At 42.7% G+C, this 23304-nt stretch overlaps 1 protein-coding gene across 1 annotated transcript in view; it reads left to right on the top strand.

The window, feature by feature from the left end:
• kcnb1 (potassium voltage-gated channel, Shab-related subfamily, member 1) overlaps positions 1 to 23074 on the top strand; it is a 40084-nt gene extending 17010 nt beyond the window's left edge. Inside the window, 2 exon segments of the mRNA XM_088005671.1 lie at positions 15521 to 17294; positions 22932 to 23074. Coding sequence (XP_087861797.1) covers positions 15521 to 17294; positions 22932 to 23074 — 1917 coding nt within the window.
• The last annotated feature ends 230 nt before the right edge of the window (positions 23075 to 23304 follow it).

The raw sequence follows: 23304 nt of genomic DNA, 5'->3' as shown, positions 1-23304 counted from the left end.
ATGTCCTAATTCTGAATCAACATGCAAAGGCAGATCTGCTCAAATAGCTCTAATGAGCAAATAGCAACACTCTCCACTTACGCAGCTTGCTAGCAATTAGAAGAAAGCCCATCCATGCTTATATGAAATACAGCCAGACCACACAGCTTTGGACTAAACTGCAGGTAATTTGCATTAAACTATCTGAGTGGGAAAAAAAATGACCATCTTCTGAAATCTGGTAATTTTAGTGCAGCATAAGTAAAGATGCCATCTGCTTAAGTGCAGGCTAACAAAAGAGGTCATGAATGCCACAGGAGGTAGAATTGATCATGTTTTCAGATAAAGACAGCATAATATTTTTGCAAATACTCTTCAGACCATTTGTCTAAAATGTGTTTAAAATCCTGTTGCTTTTCTAAATACAAAATCCAAACCTCATGATTGCTGGCTGTCCACTTCCCCACACAGTCACCTCGCAGCTAACAGCAATAGCAACCAACAGTCCTCTTGCCACTTACTAAGTTTTTTTTGGTTATGTGCTACATGACAGGTAGTATAGCATGGGTTTACCCCATTGGAGCTTTTAAGGATTTAGAAACATCATACCGATGTGACTCCTGATGTGATAAAGGAAACAATGTGAGTAAAATATCTGCATTAAAATAGAAAAGATTGCAATGAGAATTCCCTACATAATTTTGGGTGAGAACATAAAGAGTGTCACTGATAATGTATTGCATACAGAAAACAAATGAACATCTGGTCTTAGCAATAGAAATCAGGGGTGGAGCAAATATTAGAGCAAAACCAGTTTTGATTCTTAAAGTATTGAACCAGAGTTACTATTATGTGCTTACAATTGCTGCACAACAACTATATTTTTTTCTGAATAATCACAGTCACACTTCTGCCGTCCAATGAAAAATGTACGTGAGAGACAAATAAACACATAGTTTACACTGCTTGAACCAAAATGTTCAGGGAAAAACATACCAATAACAAATGCAAATTACAATGCTTGGTTGACATTAAACAAAACAAATCAAATGTCTGCCATAGGCTTTGATCTTTAAATCAGAGAAAGTTATGGCCAGCAAGGCTCATACCTGTAACCCCAGTCCTTGAGCACCACTGTCCCGTAACTTTCGGGCTCATCCCTGCTCCAACACACCTGATTCAAAATGCTGAATTACCTCCTTGGCATTTCAGCAAGTTTTGCAAAGGCCTGATCATTAATCATTGATTTGATTCAGGTGTGTTGCAGCAGGGATGCATTCAAAAGTTGCAGAACAGCAACACTAGAGCAGGCGCCTGCTGTAGAACATAACTTTCTTGGCATTTTAATGAAACAGAGTTTAGGTTTGAAGCTAAATATGTGAAGCTCTCTGTCATATTGAAATCAGTTTACTTTCAAAAATATCACGAATTTGTGCGATTACTTTTAGTAGTCCTTTAACTGTATCTTTTGAGAGACCTAGAAGGCTCCGAGAAAATGGCAGAATAGCAAAAGTTTGCATTTTTTTTACTGCAAATAACAAGCTTCAGTCACTGCACTTGCCCCTAATTGTTTCTTTATTTATTCGTGTATTTTATAAGCTTTTGCTTTTTCTAGGTTAAATGTGTGAACGTTTCTTCTGGCTGCCATCATCGTGACATTGACTGATTATTTCTTCTTTGAGGATTTACACCAGTCTGAAAGTAATCTCTAACAAGCTCCACTTTAATCAGCCCCCACTGTCTAAAAGGGTAATGATAAGCTTAGTAAGTAAACCCTGATAAGATTGATTTATTTCATGCGATTTTATAGTACTTGCTTTACCAGCTAAGCTCAGCTTGCCTAAGTGATGGTTGAAGAGAGTCAATAACAGACTATACTCCAGAGTTATTTAGATTCACCCTGCAGATGGAGACGGGTCGAGCAGCATCGGCACTGAGGGCTTGCATCAGTGGAACGGTGCTTGTTGCAGATGAGCAGTGCAGCAACAGCACAGTTTCCATAGCTTTCTGAGAGACGGTTCAGAAAGGATGCCTAGAAAACACAGTGAGGTGTTTTTTTTCATTGACACAACTCAAGCTGATGAGTTTACAGCATTAAAAATAAATATTTTTGGCTTCACACTGAGCTGGTTTGACTGTCACCAAGTATTACCTTCAAGCAGGAGTGTCTGTGGAATACTGTTGTGTGGGACAAATCTGGAATAAATGGTTTGTTTCCTTGAACATATTCTGAGCTGAAAACCCAGCATTGCAGCGCCCGAGGCATCAGCTTCTTGTTGCCTCGTAGGGAAAGCTCACATACTTTCACACGTAACCCTAAAAACATGTATTTCTTGAGATTTCGATATTTCTGCAAACCAACAGTCAGGAAGCACAGGAATCTGTGCCTTGGATTGCAACAAGTGCAAGATAGCTTTTTTCACTGTGAAGGTTGTGAAAATAGGTGCGTGGATGACCTTGATGAAAATGTGGAGGCTTTGGTCAAAGAGCGGATTCACCTAGATGAAGGAGAAACAAACCCCATACTGACTGTGAAAAACGATAAAAGAGAGAGCGCCAAACTATCAGGGTGAGACTGTCCTCACCCAACCTGTGGAGCACTTTAAGTTTTCTATACATAAACTGCTAAAAAGCTGCATATATTTTTTTCACTGACGAACAAACATGATATCGCATTAGGAGGTGAATTTCTCAAATGCTGTCGTGTGGGATTAAAAATGCCTTTCCTGAGTTAGCAGTGACTAAGACCTCACCTCAAACAGACTCAATTCTGTCGTTGCGGCTTTGGGGAGGCAAAGAAGGCTTGTCGAGATTTACCAAAGTAGTGGGTGTGTGTTCATGTCGGCTTGTCGTCCAGGTAGCCTTTGAATACCTTAGGTCTAAGAGCTTTTTTCATAATCAACTTTTATCAAAATTAAAAGCAAAGTGTCAAGAAAAGCCCGCAAGCCTAACCAAGACTGACCCAATTTTCTTTTCCCCAAAACACAGGGAGGTTTATTACGTTCTACGTGACAGCGCAAGTAACATACTTTTAGTGCAGCAGGGGTGTTTTATGTTGATCCAGGAGTGAGTGCGCGGTGGTGTGCACAGACGCTTTGGGGGTGCAGGTGCTCAAGTGGAAAGAAAGGGCACCTTGGAACTGCCAGCTGAGTTAGTAGTGTGAGATTTATGGCAGATCCAGCTTGAGCATTATTTGAAATCAATATGCTGTCTGATGCAGATGTTCAAGCCACCCTGACAAATTGACTAGGTAGGTAACACTAAACGAGTAAACCTGGGCAACCAGTGACCAGTCTACAGCTTAAATAAACTATACCCAGAAAAAGTTACAACATTTTTATAGTACAATGCACTTGCTGAGTGTAACTAGAGTAAATGTGCTCACCAAAATGAACAAAAGATGCTTGAGAAACCTTGGCAACTAGATCTATTACTCACGGGACTTTTTTTTTCATCCAGAGGAAACAGTTCAGGTTTTCTAGAGGTTTCCTGCAGTGGCCTCGACAGTCACCAGATCTCGACTCAATAGAGCGGAAATCCCCAACCTTTGCTTGCCACGGACTGGACTTGCCTTTCCAGATGTTTTTGCAGACCTTTGTGTATATTGTAACGGCACAGCCACATACCCAGAAAACCCTGCAACCATGGATGGTTGCTCATCCATGTTAGCTCACTTGCTTGCCTTCATGCTCTCTTTCACTGAGTATGTTCCCACTTGTCAAACTCACCAACAGATCCTTCCAACTTTTCAAAATCAGGGCTGCTGTGCGTGAAGCTCAGCGGGCAGAGTGATCATCATACAACTGGAAAGTCGTGGGTTTGATTCCAGTCGTATTTCAATGTGTCCCTGGGGAAGCCACTCAAAAGCCATGTTGCCAACTTATCTGCTCATTGGGAAATTAATGTTTGCATCTTTTGAAAGGAGAACGTAACGTTAGTTTAAAGTGCTCTGAGTAGTCAGAATATAAATTCAGTCGTTAATATTTCTTTGTGCTGCTCATCAACAATACAGAAATCACTGGACATATTTATTGTTTAATCCTCTGCTGTTGGGGACCCCTGCAATAAAGCAGCTTTAGGAGACAGTAGAAGGAGAAATACGAATAGATGTACAGCCACAGCCATCAAATCTGCAGCAGCTGCATGGTGCTATCATGTCAATATGGATGAAAATCTCTGCAGAATCTTTGTGGCACCTGGTTGAATCAATGCCATGAAGACTATAGGCAGTTTGGAAGGCAAACTGGGGTCTAATGATATTATATAATGTGGTCAGTATGTATGTAGAATTGTGATGTTAGTTGTTAAAATAGTCTGTGAAAATATAAAAAAATAACTTTCAATTCAGCAATAAAGGACATTTTCTGTAGTGGACGTCCTTATTAACAAAGTCAGAGTTCAGGTCCACGGAAATTAGGTTAATCTTCTGCTAAATTATCTTATCAGCTGATTAAAAATACAACAAAGCAAAGGGAGGAAATGTGGCCAAACAAGATGTGGAGGCTTTCCTCTGTGACTTTCAAGCATTATTTTAATCCAAGTATAAGCTTTAAACAGTAACTAGGGGCGGGCATATCTGAGCAGTTGGTCATTTTCACGCAGATTAATTTACATTAACTGCTTCTCAAACAGACTTGTTCCTATTTTAATTGAATTAGTCAGTGTACCTTTAAATTGCATCCACTTTGCTTCAAGTTGTCCGTTCACCAAGGCTATAAGGATTTGCATGCTAATTTGTGTGTAAATTTCAAAGGGATTAACAACTCGGACATGAAACGGCCACTAACCTGAGTTTCTGCAAGCTGTGGAGCAAAGCATGTTGCATTTTTACTGTGTTGAGCATAAGCATGTGTTTTAGTTGTTTATGCATTAAGAGGCCTTTTCCTTTGCATGACGGTTGCTCTGAAAATAGAAATGTTCATATCTATCATTCGAGTTCTCTTGACTCTTTGTCTTCATTTCTCTGTTTTTGAAATTTTTCCACACACACTCTCGCTCTCGCTCTCTCTCTCTCTCTCGCTCCTCGGTTCTCCTTTTCTTTCAGTCAGTTCTGAAATGTTTAAAACTTCACTGTCACCATCACCATGGTAGCTGTCATTACTGTTAGACTTGCAGCTGCCTCCTATTCAGGCCTTGGTGCTGATTGACTGTATTTGCAGAGGAGTTTTGTGTCTTTCTCTGTCTGATCCTGTTTTTGGATTTCAAATCAATGCTTTTCTTGTGTTTATATATTTTTTTTCCCTTTGCGCTGATGTTTGCAGAGCATACCAGGATGTTCTCTGGTTTCTGTAATAAATAAATGATCATAAACTGTGAGGCTACGTGAACTACATCATACATTCATTAATGTAGAAGCAGAATCCCCATATAATATAATAGTCTTGCTTCTTTGAACATTTTGGCAGCACGTTACTGTACACCCAGACAAAAAACAATTTCAAATGCATTTAAAAGATGACAGGAGTAGGTCTTCTTGCACATTTGCTCTAGTATTACAAAAAATGTCTGCATACTGATAGATCGTATTTAGTCTTCTTCTTGTAATTACAGTTGCATTGTACCCAAAGTTAGAATCCCTCAGAAAACAGCCTCCTTTGGCGTAGCAGCACAGCTCCTTTAGTGTTTCTAATTATATAACCACCAAGGACCAGTCGGAGTTTAAATATAGATGCTAAGTCTGGATTCTCTTCTTCATCTGAAATGCATGAATAATTGAAGAGCAGAGGAGATGAGGTGGGATTCATTCAGAAGATGGATGGTGCAAGCATGGATTTTGTACCTACATCTTTGATTTGGTAAGGGAGGGCTACGGTTCACTTTGGCTGCACAAATTAGAGGGAAGTTTGATAAGTACTCCAAATATGGCTTGTTTCAGCCTTTTTCAGTCATCCCATGTACTCCTTATCGAGTGTTTAGATTGCAAAAGGCAGAAATTGAATCAGTTAATTACAGAGGCTTTCATGTGCTAATTATCAAAAGGAAACCTTGCTTACATTACATATTAATGAAAGAATGGTGAAAATGTGTGCGACAAAATTAACCTTGGAAGACCTGTGTGTGCACGGAGCATGGAGACAGTTGTGATTAGAAACAGAAACTGCTCATGAAAATGTAAATTTTATATTGCTATTCCGTGTTAGCTTTGAATTTACATAACTCTTTAACAAAGTTAAATTAAATTGGCAAATTGTTTATTCCTATTTAGTATTGATTATTCGCAGGGAGCGTTTTACATAACTGTGGAGGAATTTTAGCCCACGTTTTTTTTTTTTTTTTGCAGAACTGTTTTAATTTAGCCACACTGGAGAGCTGTCAAGCATGAACAGCTTGTTCAGAGCCATGCCACAGCATTTTAATCAAATTTAAGCCGGCAGTTTGACCAGGCTACAGACAAACTTTCATTGTGTTCATTTGTTTTAATTAATTTACAGATGGTTTTGCTAATGCTAGCTTGAGTTCTTGTCCTTCTGGAAAACACAAAAGTGCTTGACTTTTAACTCAGCAAAACACAAAGATTCAGGGTTTCCTCATGGAGAGCTGAAATTCCCATATTACTTACTAACTAACTAGCTAGCTAGCTAACTAACTAACTAACTGTTTCTCTCCTATTACACACATATTCCAAAAATTACTCCTTTTACTTATTGGCCCAGGTAATACTTCTCCAAAGGTTTTGGGGATCGTCAAGTTGTGTGATGGCAAAATGTAAAAACGGTCTTTGTGTTCTCTTTCGTCAGCAGTGGTTTTGACCTCTGAACTTGCCCATGGATGCAAATTTTGGACAGTTTCTCTCATTTTGGTGACTTTTAACTGAACACTGCACAGTATTTTAGATTGTGTTCTGTTTTTTTTTTTGTGACCTTCTGGGTGAATTGATGCACTTTAGGAGTCATTATGATAGAAGGATGAGATACCACAATTTTTCCTGTTGTCTCATGTTGGTTTGCTGTCCAAAGGACCTGTTTAGGCAACAACACCAGGAAACGTAATATTTATCTTTTGCTGCATTTTGACCTCTCATTTAGTCGGTAAGAACATTTTAAATGGACAAAAACACAAAGGCTTGACGACAGGCTCCAGACTAAAACCTTTTAGAAACTCAATGTGAATTATGTTTGTGAACTAAAAACTCTTGTGCACTCAAGTCTGGCTTTTACACAAACATGCATAGCACAACAAAAACAAAACAACATTCATTATTTCCCAAAGTGAGAAGGACAGAGTGAGGAAGGTTGGCTTTGTTAGCAATCCTTAAGAAGTGAAAGATTAATTTGAAAACAGCTTTTTGTATGTACTCTGGTTTTCTTGTGCAATATTTTCAAACATCCATGCTGGATTTTATCGCAACACTATGTGGAAAAGAATCAAGTCACTAAAATTTTCTGCAATATGTGAAACACAATAGTCATCTTAAAACTAAAATAGTCTTAAACAGAAGAATATGTATCAGTCCAGTTCCTGTGATCCATATAAGAAGACTAAAGAGCCTTTATTTTAATGTCAAAGAGTCAAGGTCATGATATTATAGCTTTTGGCAGAATCCAGGAAGAACCGCGAGATGCAAGTGATTTGCCTTGGCATGACGTTTGGAGGTTAAGACAAACAGGGCTCTGCTGTTCAAAGTTAAGAGGTGATGCAGGGTGGGGAGCCTACAGCTGAGCCACTGCAAATGTGTCTGTGTATTTCAAGCTATCATGCTGGGGGAATTGTGGAAGACACAGTCTCCTCCCGTCTCTATGGAAACCCCGTCTCTTTTCACAGGCGGAGAAGCAAAGCCGTTCTACATTCGGAATCAGGGGTGTGAATTATTCCACATTATTACTCGCATAGTATTGACCACTGGCAATAACATCTTGTATAAAATGAATACCAGTGGTGTAGTAATGATGATGCCCGTTAATCTCTTGAAAAGATTAATCATGTGGAGAAAACATCTGCAAATGAAAATGGTGCCTGGCAGACTTATTTAGGAAATATTTTCATCCCCTTTCTATTAATAATACTGCTTTATTAACAACTTGAACTGAATCCTGTGGCGTAATACAAAACGCACAAGCAGAAGAAATACAGAAAAAAGACTAAAGTAGTACAGATGATCCAAGGATTGGAAAGCTTTCAGAAAGGTATAAACACTGGGACAGAAGGGAGGGAGAGACAAAGAAGGAGATTCTGTCAGACTTGCTTTTCACGAGCGGGTCCACGTCGCCACCTCCTGTCAAGCTTTGAGGGGGTTGTCATGGTGACAGTGGCGAGTGGTAAGGCTGGAGAGAGTGTGTTGCATCGCATCCCTGTGGCCCGCGATGTGGCTCCAAGGATGATGAGAAAGCAAGTCAGCTGTCTGGGGATCTTGGAGCTCAAGCAAGACCTGGATTCACTCAACCGAAAACAGAAACCGACACCTCTTCAGCACCAGCCTGTTTAAAGGCTTAGGTGGAAGTTAAAAAGCACTACCTGTCATCATTATGAAGGTTTAATGTGTTTCCACGGGCGAGCCCTGGCAGCGTGCCGACAATGACACCGTGGCTCAGAGGAACAGGAAGTTTCACCACTAAAGGACTATGGTGGAGTGGTGGTTGGTTTCAGTACAGTGGGGGTTAGCCACAGTACAGTGGGGGTTAGTCCCAGTACAGTGGGGGTTGGTCCCAGTACACTGGGGGTTAGTCCCAGTACAGTGGGGGTTAGTCCCAGTACAGTGGGGGTTGGTCCCAGGGTTAGTCCCAGTACAGTGGGGGTTAGTCCCAGTACAGTGGTGGTTGGTCCCAGGGTTAGTCCCAGTACAGTGGGGGTTAGTCCCAGTACAGTGGTGGTTGGTCCCAGGGTTAGTCCCAGTACAGTGGTGGTTGGTCCCAGGATTAGTTCCAGTACAGTGGGGGTTAGTCCCAGTACAGTGGTGGTTGGTCCCAGGGTTAGTCCCAGTACAGTGGTGGTTGGTCCCAGGATTAGTTCCAGTACAGTGGTGGTTGGTCCCAGGGTTAGTCCCAGTACAGTGGTGGTTGGTCCCAGGGTTAGTCCCAGTACAGTGATGGTTGGTCCCAGGGTTAGTTCCAGTACAGTGGGGGTTAGTCCAAGTAGAACGAGACTTTAACGCAACATTTTTCCCATAGAAAAAGGTGGCAAGATGCTAGAGCACTTGGAGTTGGATCTCACCACAGATACTTTACTGGGAGAAAATAAGCTGAGCTACAATTAATGTAACGACACTGAAAAAAAATGTATCTTTGAACCAACTTAAAGAAAAAAATACTCTAATTTGTCGAAGCTGGTTTTGTTTACTTAAAAGTGACCAAAACTGATAACTTTATCAGTTTTGCTCACTGATAAATTAGAGTAAATTTTTAAAGTTGGTTCAACAAAATTTTTCTTTCAATTCAGTTCAGGCTTCTCTGTCAAAGAAATGCATGTTTTTGTTACATTTTGAATAAAAATTGTACAAAAATTCTTACACCACATTTATACTGTTTTTAGCATCTTATAATGTACTGACCCTTACTCTTGAATTATAATTTGTAGAGGCTGATATGAGCATGTGTCAACTCCTGACTATTTTTTTTCATGGATATTTCTTGCTGTTGCACCTCAGTGTTGCAATACTCTTCATGGTAATGGTGGCTGACATGCAAAAAGTATGTGAAGTCATACAATCATATATTTTATTTCAGTCAGTCAGTTCTCTTAGTGAAACAAATTATATTGGTTAATTGGACACAGGCTGATGTTTTCAAGTACATGCATAGTAAATAGTAAATAGCACCAACACCTGCATACTTTTTAAATGTTTAATTTCTGACTTTATTTGATTAAAAATGTTATAAAAAGTATATTAGTTGGATTTGTGTCCTATACACAAATGGGGATAATGTTGTATTTTCTTCATCTTCATTTATATTTATGAACTCATCCACTATCTAAACACTTGCAGCAGATAAGACTTGCATAAATAATTGGAATTGGTTAAAATCAGAATCAGGTCAGACATTAAAGGAAAACTGGCAAGAAAAAATCCTGATTAGTGAATATATCTTGTATAGAACTGTAAACAGAGGGATTGATGGAGAATGCTATCAGTGGGTGCTAAATGTTTCCAAACCTAACTGGAAACTTACATCTATTTCTGAAACTATAAACTAGATAGAAGGTAAATCTGCTTGCCTACTTGTTTCTCTGGGCACTGTCACAGTTTAAATTTAAATTTAAATTAGCTATTTTGCATTCATTTAAGTGAAGGCTCAACCATATTTATGTAAATCCCATCTAGGGCGAATAACTCTTTTTTTCTCAAAACCAAACTGTTTCTGATGGGCTGAAAAAATGTAGCGGTAACTTTGTTGCAACAGATTAAAATCAGAAATGCCACAGCAAGCAACATCACAGCCCACTGCAATGGAAATCATACATTATTCTAAGTAAAAATTAAAATGATGGAATCATGCACATGCTTTTCTTTTAAAATCTTACATAATTTAGTTGTTGTATTTGTAATATAAATGTTCTGTCATGCAATATGTAGGATCACTTGTAAATTTGAACTCACAATTGTAACTTTTGTTCCATGTTATTCACACAGTTTTGAGGAATACCTCATCAGGACTTGGCCTGGAGTTTTCTGTTGTTTTCTGTTGACATCACCCAAATATTTTGTGTAGCTGCTTTATGAAGCCAGAGTCGAAATGAAGCAGTGGGCTTTAGTGGGCTTGTAATGTTATAAATAATAAGTGATAAATGATCATATCGTTTTGATTTAGTGTTGCTAGTCCATGCTTAATGAAAAGTTCCAATCATTTCAATGTCACAGTTGAAATACGGACTTAGCAGTACAGGTGACAACTTTTCTTTCTGCTGTTGTTCAGTTTTGTGAGCCTGTGTAAATTTCCATCCTCGGTTTCCTGATCTTGTCTGACAGGTGTGACACCTGGCATTGTCTTCTGCTTCATCTGCTTCAAAGTTCGATGTGTTGCATATTCAGAATTGGCATTCATTACAGCAAAGCTGTAATGAATGATTATTTGAGCTTCTGTTGTGCTTTTATTATCTCAAATCAGTCTGTCTATTTCCTACAGACTTCTGATACTAACAAGGTCTTTCCTTTGACACGATAGCAGCACACGATATTTTCTCTTTTTCTTGTCTTTCTCTGCAAAACTCAGAGGTGTTTGTGCATGAAAACTCCCCAAATGAAAGTATTTATATTTCCAAACAGACAGAAGGGGTTTTAAGTTGACTTCTTGTCAGGTGAGCGGTGAATAGACGTATAAATGGTGAAATCCCTGACAAGAAGCAATATTACAAGGGAAGGAAAAAGTCACAGCTGCTGGGACATAGCCAGTCTAAAAGTAGGTCACTGCATGTTTTACAGAGTTGTCACTGAGGCACAGCAGATTGTCCAGAAATAACTGCATTAATATACAGTTGCCTAAGTTTTAAATGTACGTGTTTATGCAATTTAGACTGGGCAATCAATGTAGTTTATGCAGCCCTTTCTTCGGTCTAATGAAATATGCATATTTGGTTTGGTCCAGCACCTGTTCTCTAACAGCCTAATGAGGTTCTGGTGTCACCTTGCCCCAAAGATGCGGCTACTCTCTGTGGAATACTCTGTCTGCCGAACCACTGCACCATATGCCAGGAGAGACACAAACCAGTGAGATCTGGCTTTGTTTAGTGTCACATTGGGATTTCCTGTCAGTGTGTCCCCTCTCTTCATCCATCTATCATGCACATGTTGCCTTCTGCTATCCTTCAAATAAAAAAAATACCTCCCCAATTTTATATACCTTTCTTTTAGTTGGCCTCAGGGTTCATGCACTCATTTCTTTTTCTTATTTTTTTTTTTTACAGAGGACATAGTCAGCCATGTCAGTCATTAGAATCTGCTGTGAAAGGTTTCAAAACTGATGGCTTGATTAATATTTTATGTCCATTTTCTGATCTATCTTTCTTGTAAAGCTTTGAGCTTAATTGACTCCCATTTTAGCTGATTGCAATTCATTGCATCCAGCATTCGGAGATGATGACACACTGTGTGAGAGAGCAGGTACTATAAAACTGGATTATACTTTAATAACATAAAATTACTTAACACATGTCCTTTTAAATTTAACATCTTATACTAGCAATTAACAAAGTGAATGTGGCTACATTACTTAAGCAGCAGTTTTTTTTTCTTGTATTTACAAGATAAAGTACGATTCAGAATTGATGCAACTGGCAAATATAAATGCACTTAATCAAGACACAGGTGGGTAGTAACTATAGTGACACAAGTAACCTTTTGGAAAAATATACCTTATTAACACTGTACCTTTTACTTTTACTTTTATTTGAGTAATAGCTTTACGAAATATCACTACACTTTAGTCAAGATCGCCATGTGGTAAAAAAAAATTCTCCTTTTAAGTAGATTTTTAAATCTCTGCATTTCTTATATCATTTTTAAACACCTCACTGATAATGAAAATATTTTATAAGTGCTCTTTCCTTTGTAACAACATCCACGCTGAAGAGTGTTGCTGCTACCTGATGCATTCACTTATCAGAAAATGACTGATCGTTTGAGTTTCTAATTGGCTCGCCACCAGTCAGATCAGATCAAACTGAAAATCTTCCTGATTTCTGAGTCAACACACTGCTCATAATTAGCCTGTAATTGTACTAATGCCATTAACCCTTTCCTGAGTCCTTTCCCGTTCTTCACTCTGTTCTAACTCCAGATGTGTGTTTGTGTTTGTGGTCTCATTCGTGTGTGTGCTTAAAGGTTTGTGTCAGCTGTGGAGTTCAGTGGATTTATGAAATTAGAGCCCTTTGACATTAAAACAACCCCGGGAAGACAAATGTAAAGATGTTCAGGGTGGATGAATGCGCAGCGAGGACAGAGGCCACGGCACAGCATCCTGGGGGAAATGTGCAGGGTTTCCTGCTGGAACTTAACCTCATCACCAAAACATTACACAGCAGCATCGGTGCATCATCATTAGCAATCTTTTTATAGCCTCTCAATCCTATTACCTCTGCCCCCTTTTTGGTCTTGCCCTTCCTCAGCTGCTATCTCTCCCAGCTGTAAGTTTGGAATCTGTCAGCGGTGCCCCCTCTGTATTCCCCTTGAGACTTATTACAAGTCTGATGTGTTTCCTACCCAGTGGATGACCTTTAATACCTGGTGTTTACAAAGGTACAGCAGATAACACAAACACCACATCCTGTTATTTACTTTATGGGGAATAATTTTGTGTTAAACATCATCATTGTTTCCTCTGTGGGCTCCCTACCTCCTTTCCCTTGTATGCTGCCCCTGTCAGCTTCACCCTCACCTTTCAGTCCCAGACCCTCTTTGCTCTTCAAGTGTTTGATTCAAATAGATTTGCTCCTAGACAAGAGAAGGAGGGGAGACACACACACAGAAGGAAGAAAATAAACAGATAGGGCTATTATTCATGCCTGCCGTGAAGCTATGGCAACAGGATCCTTCTGTTCTGATTGGTCATAGATAAGGATGCTTTTTTAGCCTCTCTTACACTCTGGGGAATCTGAATACTAGATTAATTTTCCATTACATGTTAACTCTGGATAATGTTCCTTTATTTAGGTAAGTCTTAAGCAGATGGACTTGATTAATGTTTTAATAAAGTTTCCTAAAAAAAAATAATAAAAAAAGTAGCTGTACTCTGTCTATTGTAAATGAAACTGCAGTAAAATCGGAATGTTTAATCACTGTTTTGAATATCTCTCCATGCTGCGCTGCCCTGCACAGTGGTTTTCACTCTTACAGAAAACGTTTTAACAATCCTTTGATTTATATCATCATATAACATCCTAACCTTTAGCGTGTGGGCTACTGCCAAAACAGGCTCAGTGTTCTAGCAACAACCTCCTACTCATCTCTCTAAGTTGATCTGTTTGGAGATTTAGGGTTAATATATCCACTGCAGACAGCAGTTCACTAAGTAATTCTGTTCCTCGTCCTCTTTAAAGGCAAGGGATGCTCATCACCCTGCATTTTGTTATCTAAGTTCTGCATTAAGATTGTAAAAACATTTACAAACAAACATATTTAAATTGGAAAAGATGAAAGCTGAGGAACTTCTGAGTGCCTGTTCAGAAACAGGAGGACTATAATATACCAGTCTGTCAGAAGGTTACATATGCTTGTCACAGTCATAAATGCCATATTTATTTTGTTCTTGGTTTATTTGAACTGTTCTAATTTGAAGGGTGACATTGTGATACATCTAACATTAATGATTTAAAAACTGCCGTCTTTATTTTGGCCTTCATTCTTCCTTTAAAAGAAGAGGTCAACTTCGTGCACGCCTCACATGAAAGTTAACTTTCTACTACATATGTCGATTGCAGTCATTGGGAGAGAAGCGGGGTCAATGCAGGGTCACATAGGAGAAACAACTATGCATTCAGACCTAAGGACAATTTAGAAAGACCGATTTTCCTAATAGTCATGTTTTTGGACTGTGAGAGGAAGTAATGTACAAATGTGTTAGAAAAATGCAGGATCTCCTAACTTTTTCATAGGAATAAATATATTACAGCACGTATATTTAATTTTAACCGTATCAGTTCCGCAAAGAATTCAAAATTGTGCCAATAGTGTCAGTTTTTAAAATCGACTGAGGCTGCATGTTAGATAACTGTAGGATTTATGAAATAGAAACAATTTGGGGATTTGTGTGATTCTGTGCTCAGGCAGAAAAGGCAGAAAAGAGCTGAAAGAAGCACCTTCAAATCAAACTTTGGAAGTCCATACCAGCAACTGCATGATCAACTACATCATGTATTACTATACATGATGTAGTCTCCAGGATTTTCTTGCAAAATAGATGTTTAATCTCAATGGGATTTTCCTGGTGAAATAACTTTTACAATATTTGGAACCTTTCACAAATGTATATGGAATATTTAACAAACTTGGAATCTAATTATTTTAGTTATGTTTATTAAAGTCTTTGCTATTAAGTATGTCGCCTCGACCAGACATGCAGACGCGATGGTGATTTTATAGATTGCTAACCATTATTGTTCACTCAAGCACACTTACTGATGTAAGTACACTGGATAAGTCGGTCATAAATAAATAAGTAATCCAACCGAGTTCAGTCCATTTGCTGTCAGCCAGTCCCACACTGTGCTGGGTATTTACTGGAGGTCTATTTTCACTGTGAGAATATCAGCATTCTCTTACACTTCTCGCCACTTTCATACTGCCTTCCTTACCTTTAATAAATACACTGAAGGCGTATTTAAGTCTAAGACTAAGCAAAGTAACAAATATGTTTAAAAGTGGGGTCTATTTTAAAAGTTTCAAAATGTTATTACATCACAGAGAAAATTAGAGAAAAAAAAATACCCCATTACTTCTACTCTGTGTAATTGCACACGACTTTACAATGCATTTCTTATATTCTTAGCAATTACTGGTATTCTCATATAGAGTTTGCCAGTCTAAGTGTCTTCTCCTCTTTCATCTCAAGTCTTCTTGTACTTTATCTAATGGTGCAATCTTTTCTCATATTACTTCTCTTGTTCTGTCTTTCAGATCTTGGCCATCATCTCCATTCTCTTCATTGTGCTATCCACCATTGCTCTGTCTCTAAACACCCTTCCAGAGCTTCAGGGCACAGATGAGTTCGGCCAGTCCACAGACAACCCACAGCTAGCGCACGTGGAAGCTGTTTGTATTGCTTGGTTTACCATGGAATACCTACTTCGCTTTCTCTCTTCTCCCAATAAATGGAAGTTCTTCAAGGGTCCTCTTAATGTCATTGACCTCCTGGCAATTCTACCCTACTATGTCACCATCTTCCTGACAGAGTCCAACAAGAGTGTGCTGCAGTTTCAGAATGTCCGCCGTGTGGTTCAGATCTTCAGGATTATGCGTATCCTTCGTATCCTAAAGTTGGCTCGTCACTCTACAGGTCTTCAGTCTCTGGGCTTCACGCTCAGGAGAAGCTACAATGAGCTGGGCCTGCTTATTCTTTTCCTCGCCATGGGTATCATGATCTTCTCTAGTCTTGTATTTTTTGCCGAGAAGGACGAAGAGGATACAAAGTTCAAAAGCATTCCGGCTTCTTTCTGGTGGGCCACCATCACTATGACTACAGTAGGGTATGGAGATATCTATCCCAAAACTCTGTTGGGAAAGATTGTGGGGGGATTGTGCTGTATTGCTGGAGTGCTTGTAATTGCGCTACCCATTCCCATTATTGTGAATAACTTCTCCGAGTTCTATAAGGAGCAGAAAAGGCAAGAAAAAGCCCTTAAAAGAAGGGAGGCTCTTGAGAGGGCAAAACGAAATGGTAGCATTGTTTCTATGAACTTAAAGGAAGCCTTTGCTCGGAGTGCAGAGCTCATGGATGTAGTAGTAGAAAAGAGTGAGAGACCTCATGACAACCACCTGTCCCCAAGTCACTGGAAATGGGCGTCCAAAAGAGCTGCATCAGAGACAAGTTCAAACCGTTCCTTCAATGCCCAAGAAATAGGCTCTCCCTGCAAAGCTCGAGACACCAGTCCCCAAAGATTGAATGTTGAGAAATTAGAAGAGATGTACAGCCAGATGGCAAAGACACAGTCACAACCTAACCTCAATGCAAAAGACAGAGGGTCCAGAGTTAGCAAACAGAGAGATGAGATAGAGCTTGGAGCCATTCATGACCATGGACCATCAGTGCTAGGAGCCAAAGATGGAGTGGGGGACATGAAAAGCTTGTCTAGCATTGATAGCTACATCAGTTGTGCTACAGACTTCCAAGAGAATCCACGCTATCCCCACAGTCCAGCAGCAGACATTGGTCTTAAAGAAAGCAGCCGGTTTACTTTTGGTCCAGTTACAGTTTTGTCTCAGCACATTAGTAAAAAAATTGGTCATCAAATCATAGGGCAGCATGAGTCTGTGCTGAGTCCAGGATCAAAATCCTCAGGCCCAGAGAATACAAGAAGATTCTTGTTTTCAGGAAACTCCTCAAAAAGCCTTAAAGGAGGCTGCCGTAGCGACGGGGATTCAGGGCCGTCCCCACTTTCAGACAGCTCAGTTGTCTCAGACCAGTCTCTTTTGAGTCCCGAAGCATCTGTGTACACCACTGCCAGCAGCAGGACCCCTCCAAAGTCACCAGACAGCACTGCCATGGCCCCTACAGTTTTCACTTTCCATGACTCCTCAATCAGCAAATACATCGATGCTGATACGGATGACGATGAGCACCTCCGGGATATTACTGAGGCCAGTCCCTCAGACCGTCTACTGGCTGGTGGCAGCCCAAAACGCAGTATTAACATAAATTACCAGAGGGGGACTAACCATTTAGAAACGTAAGGTTATGCATATAACTACTGTTCCCTGAAGGAGAGGAACGAGGTACAACACATAGAGTATGGGATATCACGCCCCCGCGTGGCCTAACTGAAGACACCTTTAATCACGCCTTTAGGCAAATGACGTGTGATGACGGGTGGCAGGCCCCGCCTGCATATAAATACACCCCCATCACAGTCATTATTCAGTTCGATGGCCGCTCTTCACCGAGCCAAGCTGAAACAGCGGGGCAGAAAAAGGTGTTGTACCTCGTTCCTCTCCTTCAGGGAACAGTAGTTATATGCATAACCTTACGTTCCCTTTCAGTCGATTCACTCGGTACAACACATAGAGTATGGGACATATATACACGCCCCGCAGAGCAGCCATCAAACCTGGGACAAATGTACTGAGTTAATTTGAAACCTCCAACCCAGCAGAAAGAACAGAGTGAGCCACAGAAGGGGCTGTCACATCCAGACGATAAAACCGAACAAAAGTGTGCGGTGAAGACCAGCTGGCTGCAGCGCAGATGTTACTCACAGGGACCCCTCTGAAAAGGGCCCAAGATGCCGCTACACCCCTGGTTGAATGTGCTCTCACACCATGAGGTAAAGGGAGGCCCTTGCTGTTGTAAGCAAGAGAAATAGCCTCCACGATCCAATGAGAGAGTCTCTGTCTGGACAGCGCCTTTCCTCTAGCTGGATTGGCAAAACACACAAACAGCTGATCACACAGTCGCAGATTCTGAGTGTGATTGATGTAAAGACGCAGTGCACGCACAGGGCACAGCAAATGCAGCCTACTTTGCTCTTCAGAAGCAAAAGGAGGGGGATAAAAACTAGAAAGCTCAATGGTCATTGTGCTGTAATCCGAAGGAATCACCTTAGGGAGATATGCCGCATTTGGTCTTAAGGTGACCTTTAAACCATCAGCTGAAAACTGAACACAAGAGGGGTGCACTGAAAGTGCATGCAGGTCCCCAACCCGTTTTGTAGTTGCCAAAGCAAGAAGCAGAGCTGTCTTGTATGATAGAAATTTCAAATCAACCGACTCAAGAGGCTCAAACGGGGTGCTACAAAGAGCATCCAAGACCACAGTGAGATTCCAGGAAGGAACGCTAGATTTTATCCCTGGTCTCAGCCTACGGACCCCTTTTAAAAAACGCACAGCCAGGGGATGAGCACCTGGCGTCCCTCCATCAAGGCCAACATGACAAGCTGAGATAGAAGCCAAGTAAACCTTAATTGTGGAGAAAGACAGACCTTTATCCACCAGCTCCTGTAGAAATGTCAAAATATCCACAATGGAGCACTGGAAGGGGGAAATGCTTTTGCTGTGACACCACTGTTCAAAAACACGCCATTTATATGCATATAAACCCCTCGTGGAAGCTGCTCTGGAACTCTGAATGGTTGCAACAACATCTAAAGGAAGGCCTCTAGCTAACAAGCTGGACCTCTCAGCAGGTAGGCATGCAGCATCCATAATTCTGGATGTGGATGAAATACTTCCCCCCCTGCCTGGGAGAGGAGATCCCGGCGGGTGGGGAGTTTCCAAGGCTCTGCTACCAGCAAGCTGATTATTTCTGCATACCATGACTTTGCTGGCCAGCGAGGGGCCACCAGAATCAAGGATAGGCCCCATCTGCGTACTCTGTCCAGTACTGGCAGAATCATTTCCACTGGGGGAAATGCATACAGAAGCACATTGGGCCATGAGTGAGCCAGGGCATCCACTCCCAGTGGAGCACTGTGATCCGTTATGGAGAAGAATAGGGGACAGTGGGTGTTGGCTTTGGTGGCAAAGAGATCCACTGAAGCTTTGCCGAACCGCTGCCAAATCTGCACCACCACGGATGGATGCAGTCTCCACTCCCTCACCAGTGGGCCTCCCCTGGACAGCAGATCTGCTCCCAAATTCAGGTGCCCGGGAACATGAGTTGCTCTGACAGACAGAAAATGAACGCTGCACCACTGCAATAGTTTGTGAGACAATTTCAGCAAGGGAAGTGAATGAGTGCCCCCTTGTCTGTTTATGTAGGACACCACAGTGGTGTTGTCTGTCCTTATCAGAACATGCTGGTTCATCAGAACCCTGCAAAAATGTCTCAGAGCCAGCAGGACCGCCCGCAGCTCCAGGTAGTTTATGTGGAGCTTTGATTGGGTTAATGTCCAGACCCCTCTCACCGCTACTCCATCGCATATTGCCCCCCACCCCTTCAGAGAGGCATCCGTGGACAATACCTTGCGAAAGGAAACCCTGCCGATTGGAGACCCACGGTACAGCAGTCCGGGCTCCCTCCACGGTCGAAGGGCTGACATGCAAGCAGCAGTTATCGTCAGCCTTCTGTGCAGGTGTCGTGACGTGCATAGCCGGTGAGAGCGTGTCCAGCGCTGCATCTGACGCATTTTTAACAGTCCAAGCGGCACCACTGCGATCATGGACGCCATCATTCCCATCAGCTGTAAGACAGTCCGGAAGCGCAGTTTGCACCCCAACTGAAACTGAGCGAGGCACCGATGAAAGGCGGTCACACGGTGCTCTGAGAGACAAGCTCGAGCTGACAGGGAGCATATTTCCAGCCCCAGGAATGAGAACTGTTGACTCGGGTTCAGTGAACTTTTCTGAAAGTTTACCGAAAAACCCAGGGCTTGAATGTGGGACAGCACCTGCGGCAGCTGTTCTGCCGCTTGCTCTCTGGAATTGGCTATTAAAGCCCAGTCGTCCAGATAAGCTAGAATGCGAATTCCCTTTTCTCTGAGAGGGGCTAGCGCCGCCTCCACAATTTTCGTAAATGTGCGAGGGGCGAGCGACAGACCGAAGGGTAAGACCAGGTACTCGTACGCTATTCCCTCGAAAGCAAACCTCAGAAAACGCCTGTGTTCTGGGTGTATTGCTATGTGAAAGTAAGCATCCGTCAGATCGATTGTTGCAAACCAATCGCCTGGGCTGACAGCGTTCAAAAGCTGTCTCAGCGTCAACATTTTGAATTTGTACTTGCGAAGGTGCTTGTTTAACACTCTTAAATCCAGGATGGGACGTAGCCCACCCCCCTTCTTCGGAACAACAAAATAGCGGCTGTACCAACCTCTGTTTGCTTCCGAAGTGGGAACCACACGCACTGCTCCTTTTGCTAACAACGTGTTTATTTCGTCTCTCAGAACTTTCGCTGCTTCGGACCCTACAGTTGTGTTTATAACTGATTGGAACCGGGGGGGTCTCATCCGGAACTGTAACCGGTAACCCGTAGCAACGGTCCTTTCTAACCATGGGGAAAGTGCGCATGCACGCCACAGAGGTACGTGTGCAGCCAGACAGCTGACCTGACGCACTGTTGGCAAGGGGGTGCTGCCCTCTGCTGGAACGGAGAGGAGCAGCTCCGTTTGACTGTTGTGCACGTTGTGGCACACAATGTTTTGATTTTGATATTTTGGCAAGGGAATTGCACTCTTTATTGAAACATGTGGAACAGTTACATAAACATTCCGAACATCTTCTCTCGTTCTTTGAGAAACATTTAACCCACTTAAACCTGGGGCTGAAAGTGCAAACAGTGTGTGCGTTGGGTTGTTGTGCTTGGGAGACTGTGTTAGGAAAACGCAGCGCCTCTTGGGGCTGGGACCCTGAACAGAACAAACAAGATGCCTTTTGCGCATAAACGAATGAGCAGCAATCAGGTCTCCCTGCTTCTGATGCCTCTCTTTTGTCACGCCTTCTCACGTCGTTAGGATGACAGGCTTTTTCTTTCGAGACGTCAAATCTCGTTGAAAACCCAGAGGAGGGCCTTTGCTCCAAGCCGACTGGCGGGGAGTATGCTTTTTTGACGGCTGTGAAACTGTAGCGTTGAGAGCTGCGGGTGGTGCTGCTCTCTTTGGTGGCGCCGGTGCCGTCACCGGTTTGCGTGCGCTCATGTTGGACCTGGACCTAGCGTCACGTCTGGGAATGATGCAACGAAGAGCTTCAGTTTGCTTTTTCTTAAGCTCGAACTTAGCTTGGATTGCATCAAGGGATTGTCCAAAAAGCCCATCCGTAGACACTGGCTCGTCCAAGTATATGGCCCTGTCCCTATCGGGGACGTCAGACAGCGTTAGCCATAGGTGTCTCTGAGCAACCACTGTGGAAGCCATCCCTCTCCCCAGTGAGAGCGCCGCACAGCGGGATGTGCGAAGAATATAATCCGCAGTGACTCTGATCTCTTTTAAGAGGGGGGTCAGATGGCTATCAGGAGGCATCTGAGCTCCTAGCTCGGACAAGCACATAGCTTGATAAGTCTGAAGCATGGTGGCCGAGCTCAGGGCGCGAGCAGTGGTTGCTTGAGCGCGATAGGTCTTCTCCAACTGGGATGCGGAAAACCTGCATTGTTTTGAGGGTAGGGTGGCAGCGCCGCCCACACCCTGGTTGTATGATGGCGCCAGGTAAGCTGCCAAGGACGCCTCCATTGCTGGTAAATTAACCAGACCGGCTTTGTCGGCACCCTCCAGGTCCACGTACTGCCCGTAGCCAGGTACTGTAACCCGCGTGGACAACGGTTTGCTCCAGGACGACGTTAGCTCCGAGACAAAATCTGGGAACATAGGCAGGCGGTTCTTAACCGCAGCCGGCTCCGTCGGAAGGTAGAATCCAGTGAACCGGGACACCTTCTGAGCAGGAGGAGGGGTTGGCCACTCGACGTCTAACTTATTAGCTGCACGCCGGCAAAGGGAAAGGAACGATGTGTCGTCCTGACCCACAGGAGAGGCGGCGGCAGTAGACGGACACTGGCCCGCGGAAAAGTCTTCGTCCTCGTCTTCCGAAAGACTGAGACCGATGTCTAGCACGTCATCATCACCCTGAGCCTCGAGATGATAGTTAGATGGCGCTGCATCCTGCACCGTTTCGGCTAAACCGTCCACATACTCCATATGGTCTGCCCAGCTGGAAGCGGGGGCTGCCCAGCTGGAAGTGGAAGCTTCGGCCCCTCCGTCCTCGTCAGATTCTGACGAAACCGGATTCATAGATTCGGAGAGCACGGGGTCTTGTTGTGACACGGTAGCCTCTCCCAGCACTTTCTGCACAAACTTGACCCGCCGTTCGAGCGTGGAGCGCCGAAGCTGGCTACAAAAAGCACAAGCGTCCGGCTCCGACAACGCTCTTCTGGCATGGACAATTCCAAGGCAGACGGGGCATGCTTCGTGCTGGTCCTTTTCGTGAAGCGTGAAGCCGCACTCCTGAGGACAGGGGCGAACGGAAGACTTCTGCTTCGCCATCTTTTGCTTCGTGCTCATCCCGAACCACGAAACCAATGTAAATAAAAATAGACAAATAAGAAAATACAACTAGCGCTCAGCGGGCAGACACGCTAACCAGCAGGCAGCAGTAGCTAACACCAACAGGAGCAGTTAAGCTAGTTTTGGAAAAAGAAAAACAAGAGCGATGCTAGCTAGCAGCAGCTAGAAAGCACGGGTTGGAAATTCGGTGTTCTCAGCGAGGTGAAGAGCGTAAGAACTGAATAATGACTGTGATGGGGGTGTATTTATATGCAGGCGGGGCCTGCCACCCGTCATCACACGTCATTTGCCTAAAGGCGTGATTAAAGGTGTCTTCAGTTAGGCCACGCGGGGGCGTGATATCCCATACTCTATGTGTTGTACCGAGTGAATCGACTGAAAGGGAACAGCCCAAAAGATGTTGGGTCAGAACTGTTACTTTCCTCTTGAAGGTATCCGTGGGAAACCTCATGAAAATCATATAGGACCTGACCCAGCACGTAGACCAAAGGCTGAGAGGGGACGACAAAATACTTTGGACAAAGGCCTTTGAAGTATAGGTTATCAGAGACACATGGAAAGCAGGTGGACATATGGTTATTGACAAAAACACCTGGCAAACAGAGCTGCTCAATAAGCCAGAGACAAAGAAAGGTATAGAGAAAAAGGCTCTCATATTTTGCAAATAACCTGAGCATGCCGCTAGGGCAACAAGCTATGTCAATACATGTTGGGAATACTTTGGAAGAAAAATACCTTAAGTTGGAAGAATGTCACTGCCCC

The sequence above is a fragment of the Poecilia mexicana genome, unplaced genomic scaffold (genome assembly GCF_051168715.1).
Source record: "Poecilia mexicana isolate PSO_F unplaced genomic scaffold, ASM5116871v1 scaffold_5, whole genome shotgun sequence".
Taxonomy (NCBI): Eukaryota; Metazoa; Chordata; class Actinopteri; order Cyprinodontiformes; family Poeciliidae; genus Poecilia; species Poecilia mexicana.
Note: the sequence above shows the minus strand (reverse complement) of the source record. Positions and strands in the feature narration are given on the sequence as shown.